Below are 11,673 nucleotides of genomic sequence, written 5' to 3' on the forward strand. Positions count from 1 at the left end.
AGCAATGTATTTCTACTGGTAGTATGTTTCGTGCCTAAACCAAATGTGACTTGATCTATCGAAATCAGTCACATTGACCCGAAGACACATTTTCGTTTGTATTACTGGTCTGGGGGAAGCTCGCGAGTGTGTTTGTGTATTTTTGTGTTTGTGTACCGGAGAAACACTCACAAGAAACACCGGCTGTTGTTATACTTGCTGTGATGTTACATTAGTCCGTTCTCTGCTTGTAATTATGCCGAAGCTTCAAAGTTGTATTTATCATCTGAATTTGCCGAAACAAGTTTAATATTCTGAAAGCCAAGACTTTGTTTATTTGAAAACAGATGAAAACAAACTGTCTTTTATATAAAATTGAAGTATTATACAAGTAAAACTACATTTTGCTTTAATCCCATGTAATTGTAGAATGAACACAGTCTTCCTTTGAAGATGTATAAGTCAGGTGTCTTGAGTAGTCAAAATTACCTACAAATCATTGTACACATTTGTAAATATTAGTTACCTTTGTGAGTCTATTTTTATGCAGCTCTGCGTGATTTTGTGGCTACAATTCAGACTAATACACTACCAGAGGTGGAATAAGTACTCAGATATTGTACTTGAGTAAAAGTATAAGTACTCAGATATTGTACTTGAGTAAAAGTACAAGTACTCAGATCTTGTAGTGAAATTATAAGTACTCAGATCTTGTACTTGAGTAAAAGTAGAAGTACTCAGATCTTGTACTTAGTAAAAGTAGAAGTACCAGAGTGTAGGAATACTCTGTTTCAGTAAAAGTTCTGCATTCAAAATGTTCCTCAAGTGAAAGTATAAAAGTATTCTCATCAAAATATAGTGAAAGTTGCGACAGTAAAAGTAATCGTTGTGCAGATTCATCCATTTCAGAATAATATATATGATATGTTTTATAATGATTGATCATGAAAGTGTTCTCAAAGCTGGTGAAGGTGCAGCTAGTTTGAATGACTTTGTATACTGCAGGGTAGCTTGTGGATTTACTCCAGGTGGAACTAAAGTCTGATTCAACACTTGATTATATTTCACATCATTCATCCACATCTGTGAAGTAACTAAAGGTATTAAATACATGTAGTGGAGCAAAAGTACACCATTTACCTCTGACTTATGTTTACTGCCAACCTAAAAGTACCTCAAAAATAGTAATCAATAATGTATTGAAAAGTTATTTGGCTGATTGTTTTATATTGGCTCAGATATATACGTACAGATCACTAATTTTGAAATATTAAACTTAGTTTTCTTTTCTTTAATTGTTCATCCTTGTGTAGAAGGCTATCACGAAACACACATTTGGTTGTTTATAGCATAAAGAACATCTGATTTAATGTGAGGTAGGGAAATAATCATTTGAGTATGTGTATATAAATATGTAATTTATAACAGCTGTAAGATGCTTGAAAAGCTGGAAAATGCACCTTGAAAATGCTTGAAAAGTGCTTGAATTTGACTTTGGAAAAGGTGTAAGAACCCTGCATTGCGGACTGGCCATCTGTGTGGCTCGGTAAGATGGAGGCCGGCACGCCTTTCATTTTTAAAAACGGCATTATGTAAGCTGCGCTGACAGGCGACAGAGGTCCAAAGTTGCCCCGCAGCGAGGCTCCCCCGCCCTCCCGTAGACAGTTCACGAGCTCAGTCACTTCATAACACCAAAGATGGGTCGCGGTAAACGCTCTAAAGTGAGGCTCCACTACGCTAAAAAAGAAAAAGACAAGGCACAGTGTAATGCCTGTTAATAGATTGCCACAGGCATAGCTCAGTTAAATTAAAGCACAGCTATTGTGCAATACATTTGTATTGCATGTATATTTTTTATTTGTAAAAATGTCAGTTAAAGCTTAAAAGAATAAAGATATTTTTGTTATCTAAACGTTTGACCTCTTTCTTTTACAATTTTGGAATCGAAACGGGGAATCGATAAGAACCGGAATCCATAAGCAGAACCGGAATCGGAATCGATACATTTCAAACGATACCAATCCCTAGTGACGAGTGTCAATTTTTACCTTTTCATGCTGAAGTATTACGGTTGTTGTTATTGTTAAGTATTGCTTTGTGATAGTACACTTTACTTCATATATTTGAGGTAAATTACAATATCACGTCACCATTAGGGCTGTAGCGATACACTAATCTCACGATACGATACACGATATTCAGCTCACAATACGATATATATCACGATATTCAGCCAACGATACGATTCGATATAATTCGATACACTTATATCATTTTCTGAAAGATTTTAAAGGGACAGTATGATTTTGGTGACATCTTGTGAGTGTTCCATTGACTTGGATTGAATTAATTCAACTGAAAACTGAAAGCATCAATTATACAATATGGCTCTGACAGAGAGTCTACAGCTTGCAAATGCTGGACAAAATGAATCAAAAGATGTGGTGAGAAAATGTGTTTCATTTATTGAAACAGTGCAAACTGTAGCTTACAAGCCTTTGAAACGTAAGTACATAAAGTGCAGTATCACAATGGAGAATTAAAAGGTGCAGCAGGTGGCGGAACACGGGGGATTTGAATGGGACTTGTTAGAAATTTAAAATCAATGTTTTGATGGCATAAAGTACCTTAAACATACCGTCAGTTTAAATGCTGTTTTATACTGAAAAACCAGAAGTTCTTGTGCACAACCAGTTGTTAAGCTTTTATTCTGAAAATCCTTCATCTCCGGTTAGCATTTAGCATGTGGCTAGTATACCATTTACTATAGAGGTGAATTTAGTAGCGATATGACACGGAGTGTTGCACACCGAAACCTACTGATTTCAACACTACAACTATAGACGTCGAGATATTATTATTGCTGAATATTAAATGAAGGTACAGTTTATTTGAATACGTTTGTTTACAGACGTGGGTAGCATGAGACAACATCCGGAACTACCGGAAATGATACCAGCCGTGAGGTATTTTTGGAGTATTGATTACAGCGTTTAAAATGTATTAAATGAAAAGTCATGAAAGAGATAAGGAGGAGAAAATGCGTGTTTAGTTATATATTTAATGTACAATGTCTGAATCCTCTGTTATGCTCAACAACAAACATTGGAGACGTGGAGGGCCGGCCCCCAGCAGCGCCAACCGGCCCACAGGGAGGAAGGAGCCAGCAGAGGATATTTAACAGCTGGAAAGGTGGAGCTCGCTCTCTTCCCTTCGCTCACGAGAGCCAGAACACAGCTGTTTTTCTGACTGAACCATCTTCTGCTTGTAACATTACCGCGCTTTTTATTAATTAAAGTATACATTTGAACCTTCTCAGAGACTCAATTAGTCTCCTTTTTAAAGCTTCTCTCCTGGACGCGAGAATAACGAATACAGTTATCAGACTTAATGTATCGATACCCGCGGCTGAAATATCGATACTTTCTCGGAAAACTAAATATCGATATATATTGCAGGATCGATTAAATTGCACAGCCCTAGTCACCATGCTGTGTGTGTAAGTGTACGCGCTGACAGTGGTATAGTATTAATGTGTTGCTCCCCTCTCTCTCACACAATCACACACACCCCTCTCTCTCTTTTTGTATGTGACGATCAGCTAGCTGTTGCCTCGGAACCATGGATAGCCTACAGCTATTTGTTGACGTGTTAAAAAAGCACAAGAAGCCTATATATACATATCTAAGTTGTTTGTGCCCCACCAGTTATGTACATCTAAAAACGCCACTGGATGTGTGGATCCCATGTGTGAGTTATTAATGAGCTCATTGTCTCTGCTCATTGTGCACTATTGAGTGATTTGCATTAGCTTAATTGTGCTGAAGCTATAAAATCCAGAAGTCGATGGTGAGCATACAGCATTCATTATTGTAACACCCGAACCCTTCAGGAATTGCGCCGGCCGTTGAAGCAAATGTTCGTAGTTGCCCAACGGCGGTACTACAACCACCGTTTCAGTCTGTGACGTCATTGAGCCTATGAGGACTTTGTCCCATTGATTTACATTGGTAAAGAGATATCTGATGTCACTTTGTTCAGTAAGTAACAAAGCAGTCCAATGGAGGCGTTTCAGACAAGGAGGGAAACTCCCTCTGGAGGGAACACAGGGATTTTAGTCTTTGCAGACCATTGACATGCACAAAAACCTATATAACACACTACACAGGGAAGGGAAAACACAAAAAAGCAACATGGCCCCTTTTAAGATGAATCTTCTCCAGTTTGAAATCGAATAATCTGTCTCAGCTGTGTGATTTTGTGAATGTCAGAAATAATATCATCTCAGTCACTGCTTGGTTACATTTATACACTCTGGCCAGAGTGGAAACAAATCTTCAATCGAAGTCCTTCAGCGGTAAAAAGCCATGAAGTGTGTTTAGCAGACTTCTTTAATATCAATATATTGTTTAATTTTCCAGCACACTTTTTCCCCCTTCTTCACAATGTGGAAAGGTCTGCATGTGGTTGCCTTCGTCCGTCTTCAGGAAGCCATTACTTCATAACCGCGGCAGGCGAGTCCAGAAACCCAGGCATGGCATTCCAATTATTACCACTGAGCGAGGAGGAGGCAGGGACTGAGCCAGGAAGCACGAAGCCTTGTATCTACCACACAGCAATGTTTTATTTAGATGTTCACCTCATACACCTTATATCCTTCTTTTTAACATAGTTTGGTCTAAATTCAGGCTGTGGACTGAATCATATCAAATTAATGCAAAAGAGAGTGATCCGTCTCACTGAGTCTGCTGGGCTGCTGCTGTTGTTAGGGGCAAATGATGGGCTGTTTTACATGGTTTGTCATCATGGAGCAGAACTCTGTGGCATGGCGTCACTGTGAGCAGCTGCGTTGGTGTAGTCACTGTGGTCCCTTTGAAGAGGTATACACTCACACTCACGCTCATACTCCAACCACACAGCACACCACACAAAAGGTCATGCAGCAACACAAATGTAGGAATAATTGTGCTCGCATTTTAACGTTTGCCCTCAGGTAGCTATGTGGGAAATGTAAAATCTATTATATATTTCTAAACAGAGTCCATGTTTGACAAATTGATACCCAATTAAACATTAGATTTCGAAATTAAGTTGGTCAACATTTTAAAATAGGACTCGGTGGGGTATGATTGGTTTATTAAATGAATGGCTGGTCATTCCCATTGTAGGGTGCTTACAGTTAGTGGGCTAAGAAAAACATTCACTAGTTCTAAGGAGCCTTTAACAATTGTAAAACTACAACAGACTATCTGGCTATCGTGCCAACACTTGATCACATACCTGGTGAGCTTGGGGTCGACCTTGCTCTGGAGCAGGTTCCCCCTGCAGTTTAAAGTGAGCCAGCTTGGATCGGGGGGGTCTTCACACAATTGGGACTGCCCAAAGATGCTGGACCTCTAGAAGGATGTTAAAAAGGACGTTACACAGCTGCTGGGAATTACCTTCACTCTGGATCCAGCACTTTATATACTTGGTATACTGCCCAGTGAAATGATGGATAGAAAGGGGATTCTCTTGCTAAGAATGCCAACAGTTTCCTGGCTGGAGCCGCAGCCCCCCTCAGCATAATGCAATAATTTATGTTCAGCCAATACCAGAACTCTAGTCACACCTCTTATGTATTCATTCATTCTCTTTTTCTTCTTTTATTTTCTTCTTCTTTTCTAGTTCACTGTACTCTTTTTTGTTGTTGTTGACTGTACCCCACTGGCTATTGTTAAGCTAGTATTGCATATCATTGATGCTAAAAGATGGACAATATTTGAAATGTGGGGATTTTATTTAAATTGATATAGATTTTTTTTAATATCAATGAATACATGTCTCATTAATGTCCATGAAAGACGGGAATTAATTTATCAAGGGTACAAAAAGTTTTAGTGTAAGCATCTCATTTGTGAAAAATTAAAGTTAAAAAATAATAATAATATAGTGAGCCAGGGAACTGCAGTGTTGTCCTTCAAACGGATCTTTAAACTCATTCATTGATCAAACTTGACTTCCTGGATTGTATTTTATCATCTCACCGGTACCTGAAGAGACACATAATATACTCAGATATTCAGTAAACCAAGGCCTCACTTCACTGCTGTTGTGTGTGTGTGTGTGTATGTGTGTTTTTAGGCCATTGACACAAGAGGAGATTGCACAGCGCAGAGATCTGGCGAGACAGAGACATGCTGAAAAACTGGCAGCTGATCAGATGGCAGCAGAGAACCCCTCAGCTCCCCCCATCTCAGGGAGCATGCCACAGGAAGGCCAGCCTGCAGAAGTCAGCACAGGTTAGCTTGACCCTCTCCCTGAGTCTTTTCTATCTATCTTTTAATTTATCTAAATTCACAACACTTTTCAAAAACACTGGTACCAATATTTATATATTTGTTTGCCCATAGGCAGTTTTTACACCATTGTCTGTCACAGAGAGAACATGTTTCCATTGCTCCTAGGAGTAAAACATTTAAAGCATTTCAACATGGGATATTAGTACTCGCTAAGTAAATGATCGCTACGTAAATGATCGCTACGTAAATGATCATTACGTAAATGATCGCTACGTAAATGAACGCTACGTAAATGATAGCCGAGTAAATGATCGCTACGTAACGCTATGTAAATGATCGCTGAGTAAATGATCGCTACGTAAATGGTCGCTACGTAACGCTACGTAACGCTATGTAAATGATCGCTGAGTAAATGATCGCTACGTAAATTATCGCTGCGTAAATGATCGCCGAGTAAATGATCGCTACGTAAATGATCGCTGAGTAAATGATCGCTACGTAAATGATCGCTGAGTAAATGATCGCTACGTAAATGATCGCTGAGTAAATGATCGCCGAGTAAATGATCGCCGAGTAAATGATCGCCGAGTAAATGATCGCCGAGTAAATGATCGCCGAGTAAATGATCGCTGAGTAAATGATCGCTACGTAAATGATCGCTACGTAAATGATCGCTAAGTAAATGATCGCTAAGTAAATGATCGCTACGTAACGCTACGTAAATGATCGCTACGTAACGCTACGTAAATGATCGCTAAGTAAATGATCGCTAAGTAAATGATCGCTGAGTAAATGATCGCTGAGTAAATGATCGCTGAGTAAATGATCGCTACGTAATGATACGTAAATGATCGCTGAGTAAATGATCGCTACGTAAATGAACGCTACGTAAATGATCGCCGAGTAAATGATCGCTATTTAACGCTACGTAAATGATCGCTGAGTAAATGATTGCTGAGTAAATGATCGCTACGTAATTGATCGCTACGTAAATGATCGCTACGTAAATGATCGCAGAGTAAATGATCGCTACGTAAATGATCGCCGTGTAAATGATCGCTACGTAACGCTACGTAAATGATCCCTGAGTAAATGATCGCTGAGTAAATGATCGCTGTTTAAATGATCGCTGAGTAAATGATCGCTGAGTAAATGATCGCTACATAAATGATCGCTGAGTAAATGATCGCAAAGTAAATGATCGCTAAGTAAATGATCGCTACGTAACGCTACGTAAATGATCGCTACGTAACGCTACGTAAATGATCGCTAAGTAAATGATCGCTAAGTAAATGATCGCCAAGTAAATGATCGCTAAGTAAATGATCGCTACGTAACGCTAGCTACGTAAATGATCGCTAAGTAAATGATCGCTACGTAAATGATCGCTACGTAAATGATCGCTACGTAAATGATCGCTACTTAAATGATCGCCGAGTAAATGATCGCCGAGTAAATGATCGCTACGTAATGATCGCCGAGTAAATGATCGCTACGTAAATGATCACTACGTAAATGATCGCTACGTAAATGATCGCTGAGTAAATGATCGCTACGTAAATGAACGCTACGTAAATGATCGCTGAGTAAATGATCGCTACGTAACGCTACGTAAATGATCGCTGAGTAAATGATCTCTGAGTAAATGATCGCTGAGTAAATGATCGCTACGTAAATGATCGCTGAGTAAATGATCGCTAAGTAAATGATCGCTAAGTAAATGATCGCTAAGTAAATGATCGCTAAGTAAATGATCGCTACGTAACGCTAGCTACGTAAATGATCGCTACGTAAATGATCGCCGAGTAAATGATCGCCGAGTAAATGATCGCCGAGTAAATGATCGCTACGTAAATGATCGCTGAGTAAATGATCGCTGAGTAAATGATCACTACGTAAATTATCGCTACGTAAATGATCGCTACGTAAATAATCGCTACGTAAATGATCGCTACGTAATTCATCGCTACGTAAATGATCGCTACGTAAATGATCGCTGAGTAAATGATCGCTACGTAAATGAACGCTACGTAAATGATCGCCGAGTAAATGATCGCTACGTAACGCTACGTAAATGATCGCTGAGTAAATGATCGCTGAGTAAATGATCGCTGAGTAAATGATCGCTGAGTAAATGATCGCTGAGTAAATGATCGCTACGTAAATGATCGCTAAGTAAATGATCGCTAAGTAAATGATCGCTAAGTAAATGATCGCTAAGTAAATTATCGCTAAGTAAATGATCACTAAGTAAATGATCGCTACGTAACGCTAGCTACGTAAATGATCGCTAAGTAAATGATCGCTACGTAACGCTACGTAAATGATCGCTACGTAAATGATCGCTACGTAAATGATCGCCGAGTAAATGATCGCTACGTAAATGATCGCCGAGTAAATGATCGCTACGTAAATGATCGCTACGTAAATGATCGCTACGTAAATGATCGCCGAGTAAATGATCGCCGAGTAAATGATCGCTACGTAAATGATCACCGAGTAAATGATCGCTACGTAAATGATCGCTACGTAAATGATCGCTACGTAAATGATCGCTACGTAAATGATCGCTACGTAAATGATCGCGGAGTAAATGATCGCTACGTAAATGAACGCTACGTAAATGATCGCCGAGTAAATGTTCGCTACGTAACGCTACGTAAATGATCGCCAAGTAAATGATCGCTAAGTAAATGATCGCTACGTAAACGCTAGCTACGTAAATGATCGCTAAGTAAATGATCGCTACGTAAATGATCGCTACGTAAATGATCGCTACGTAAATGATCGCCGAGTAAATGATCGCCGAGTAAATGATCGCTACGTAAATGATCGCCGAGTAAATGATCGCTACGTAAATGATCGCTACGTAAATGATCGCTACGTAAATGATCGCTGAGTAAATGATCGCTACGTAAATGAACGCTACGTAAATGATCGCTGAGTAAATGATCGCTACGTAACGCTACGTAAATGATCGCTGAGTAAATGATCCTCTGAGTAAATGATCTCTGGTAAATGATCGCTGAGTAAATGATCGCTACGTAAATGATCGCTGAGTAAATGATCGCTAAGTAAATGATCGCTAAGTAAATGATCGCTCAGTAAATGATCGCTAAGTAAATGATCGCTACGTAACGCTAGCTACGTAAATTATCGCTAAGTAAATGATCGCCGAGTAAATGATCGCTGAGTAAATGATCGCCGAGTAAGATGATCGCTACAGTAAAATGATTACGCTACGTAATGATCGCTGAGTAAATGATCGCTGAGTAAATGATCACTACGTAAATGATCGCTACGTAAATGATCGCTACGTAAATAATCGCTACGTAAATGATCGCTACGTAATTCATCGCTACGTAAATGATCGCTACGTAAATGATCGCTGAGTAAATGATCGCTACGTAAATGAACGCTACGTAAATGATCGCCGAGTAAATGATCGCTACGTAACGCTACGTAAATGATCCCTGAGTAAATGATCGCTGAGTAAATGATCGCTGAGTAAATGATCGCCGAGTAAATGATCGCTACGTAAATGATCGCTACGTAAATGATCGCTAAGTAAATGATCGCTAAGTAAATGATCGCTAAGTAAATTATTGCTAAGTAAATGATCACTAAGTAAATGATCGCTACGTAACGCTAGCTACGTAAATGATCGCTAAGTAAATGATCGCTACGTAACGCTACGTAAATGATCGCTACGTAAATGATCGCTACGTAAATGATCGCCACGTAAATGATCGCCGAGTAAATGATCGCTACGTAAATGATCGCTACGTAAATGATCGCCGAGTAAATGATCGCTACGTAAATGATCGCTACGTAAATGATCGCTACGTAAATGATCGCCGAGTAAATGATCGCCGAGTAAATGATCGCTACGTAAATGATCACCGAGTAAATGATCGCTACGTAAATGATCGCTACGTAAATGATCGCTACGTAAATGATCGCTACGTAAATGATCGCGGAGTAAATGATCGCTACGTAAATGAACGCTACGTAAATGATCGCCGAGTAAATGATCGCTACGTAACGCTACGTAAATGATCGCTGAGTAAATGATCGCTACGTAAATGATCGCTGAGTAAATGATCGCTAAGTAAATGATCGCTAAGTAAATGATCGCTACGTAACGCTAGCTACGTAAATGATCGCTACGTAAATGATCGCCGAGTAAATGATCGCCGAGTAAATGATCGCCGAGTAAATGATCGCTGAGTAAATGATCGCTACGTAAATGATCGCTACGTAAATGATCGCTACGTAAATGATCGCTACGTAAAATGATCGCTACGTAAATGATCGCTACGTAAATGATCGCTACGTAATTGATCGCTACGTAAATGATCGCTACGTAAATGATCGCTGAGTAAATGATCGCTACGTAAATGATCGCTACGTAACGCTAGCTACGTAAATGATCGCCGAGTAAATGATCGCCGAGTAAATGATCGCCGAGTAAATGATCGCCGAGTAAATGATCACTACGTAAATTATCGCTACGTAAATGATCGCTACGTAAATGATCGCTACGTAAATGATCGCTACGTAAATGATCGCTACGTAATTGATCGCTACGTAAATGATCGCTACGTAAATGATCGCTGAGTAAATGATCGCTACGTAAATGAACGCTACGTAAATGATCGCCGAGTAAATGATCGCTACGTAACGCTACGTAAATGATCGCTGAGTAAATGATCGCTGAGTAAATGATCGCTGAGTAAATGATCGCTGAGTAAATGATCGCTACGTAAATGATCGCTACGTAAATGATCGCTACGTAAATGATCGCTGAGTAAATGATCGCTAATTAAATGATCGCTAAGTAAATTATCGCTAAGTAAATGATCACTAAGTAAATGATCGCTACGTAACGCTAGCTACGTAAAGGATCGCTAAGTAATGATCCATACGTACGCTTACGTAAATGATCGCTACGTAAATGATCGCTACGTAAATGATCGCTCGGTAAATGAGCGCTACGTAAATGATCGCCGAGTAAAATGATCGCCGAGTAATGATCGCTACGTAAAATGATCACCGAGTAAATGATCGGCTTACGTAAATGATCGCTACGTAAATGATCGCTACGTAAATGATCGCTACGTAAATTGATCGCTACGTAAATGATCGCTACGTAAATGATCACTGAGTAAATGATCGCTACGTAAATGATCGCTACGTAACGCTAGCTACGTAAATGATCGCTACGTAAATGATCGCCGAGTAAATGATCGCCGAGTAAATGATCGCCGAGTAAATGATCGCTACGTAAATGATCGCTACGTAAATGATCGCTATGTAAATTATCGCTCCGTAAATTATCGCTACGTAAATGATGGCTACGTAATGATCGCTACGTAAATGATCTTTACGTAATTGATCGCTACGTAAATGA

The 11,673-nt window shown here is 39.4% G+C and overlaps 1 protein-coding gene across 2 annotated transcripts in view; it reads left to right on the top strand.

Annotated features, from left to right (window-relative positions):
- The window catches only part of efl1 (elongation factor like GTPase 1), a 150,273-nt gene that overhangs the window by 33,269 nt on the left and 105,331 nt on the right, over positions 1–11,673 (top strand). For both annotated transcript variants that reach the window (XM_034226973.1, XM_034226974.1), the window contains exon 13: positions 6,103–6,260. In XM_034226973.1, the coding sequence (XP_034082864.1) occupies positions 6,103–6,260 (158 nt within the window). The remainder of the gene's footprint in view (positions 1–6,102; positions 6,261–11,673) is intronic.

The sequence above is a fragment of the Gymnodraco acuticeps genome, unplaced genomic scaffold (assembly GCF_902827175.1).
Source record: "Gymnodraco acuticeps unplaced genomic scaffold, fGymAcu1.1, whole genome shotgun sequence".
NCBI classification, from domain to species: domain Eukaryota; kingdom Metazoa; phylum Chordata; class Actinopteri; order Perciformes; family Bathydraconidae; genus Gymnodraco; species Gymnodraco acuticeps.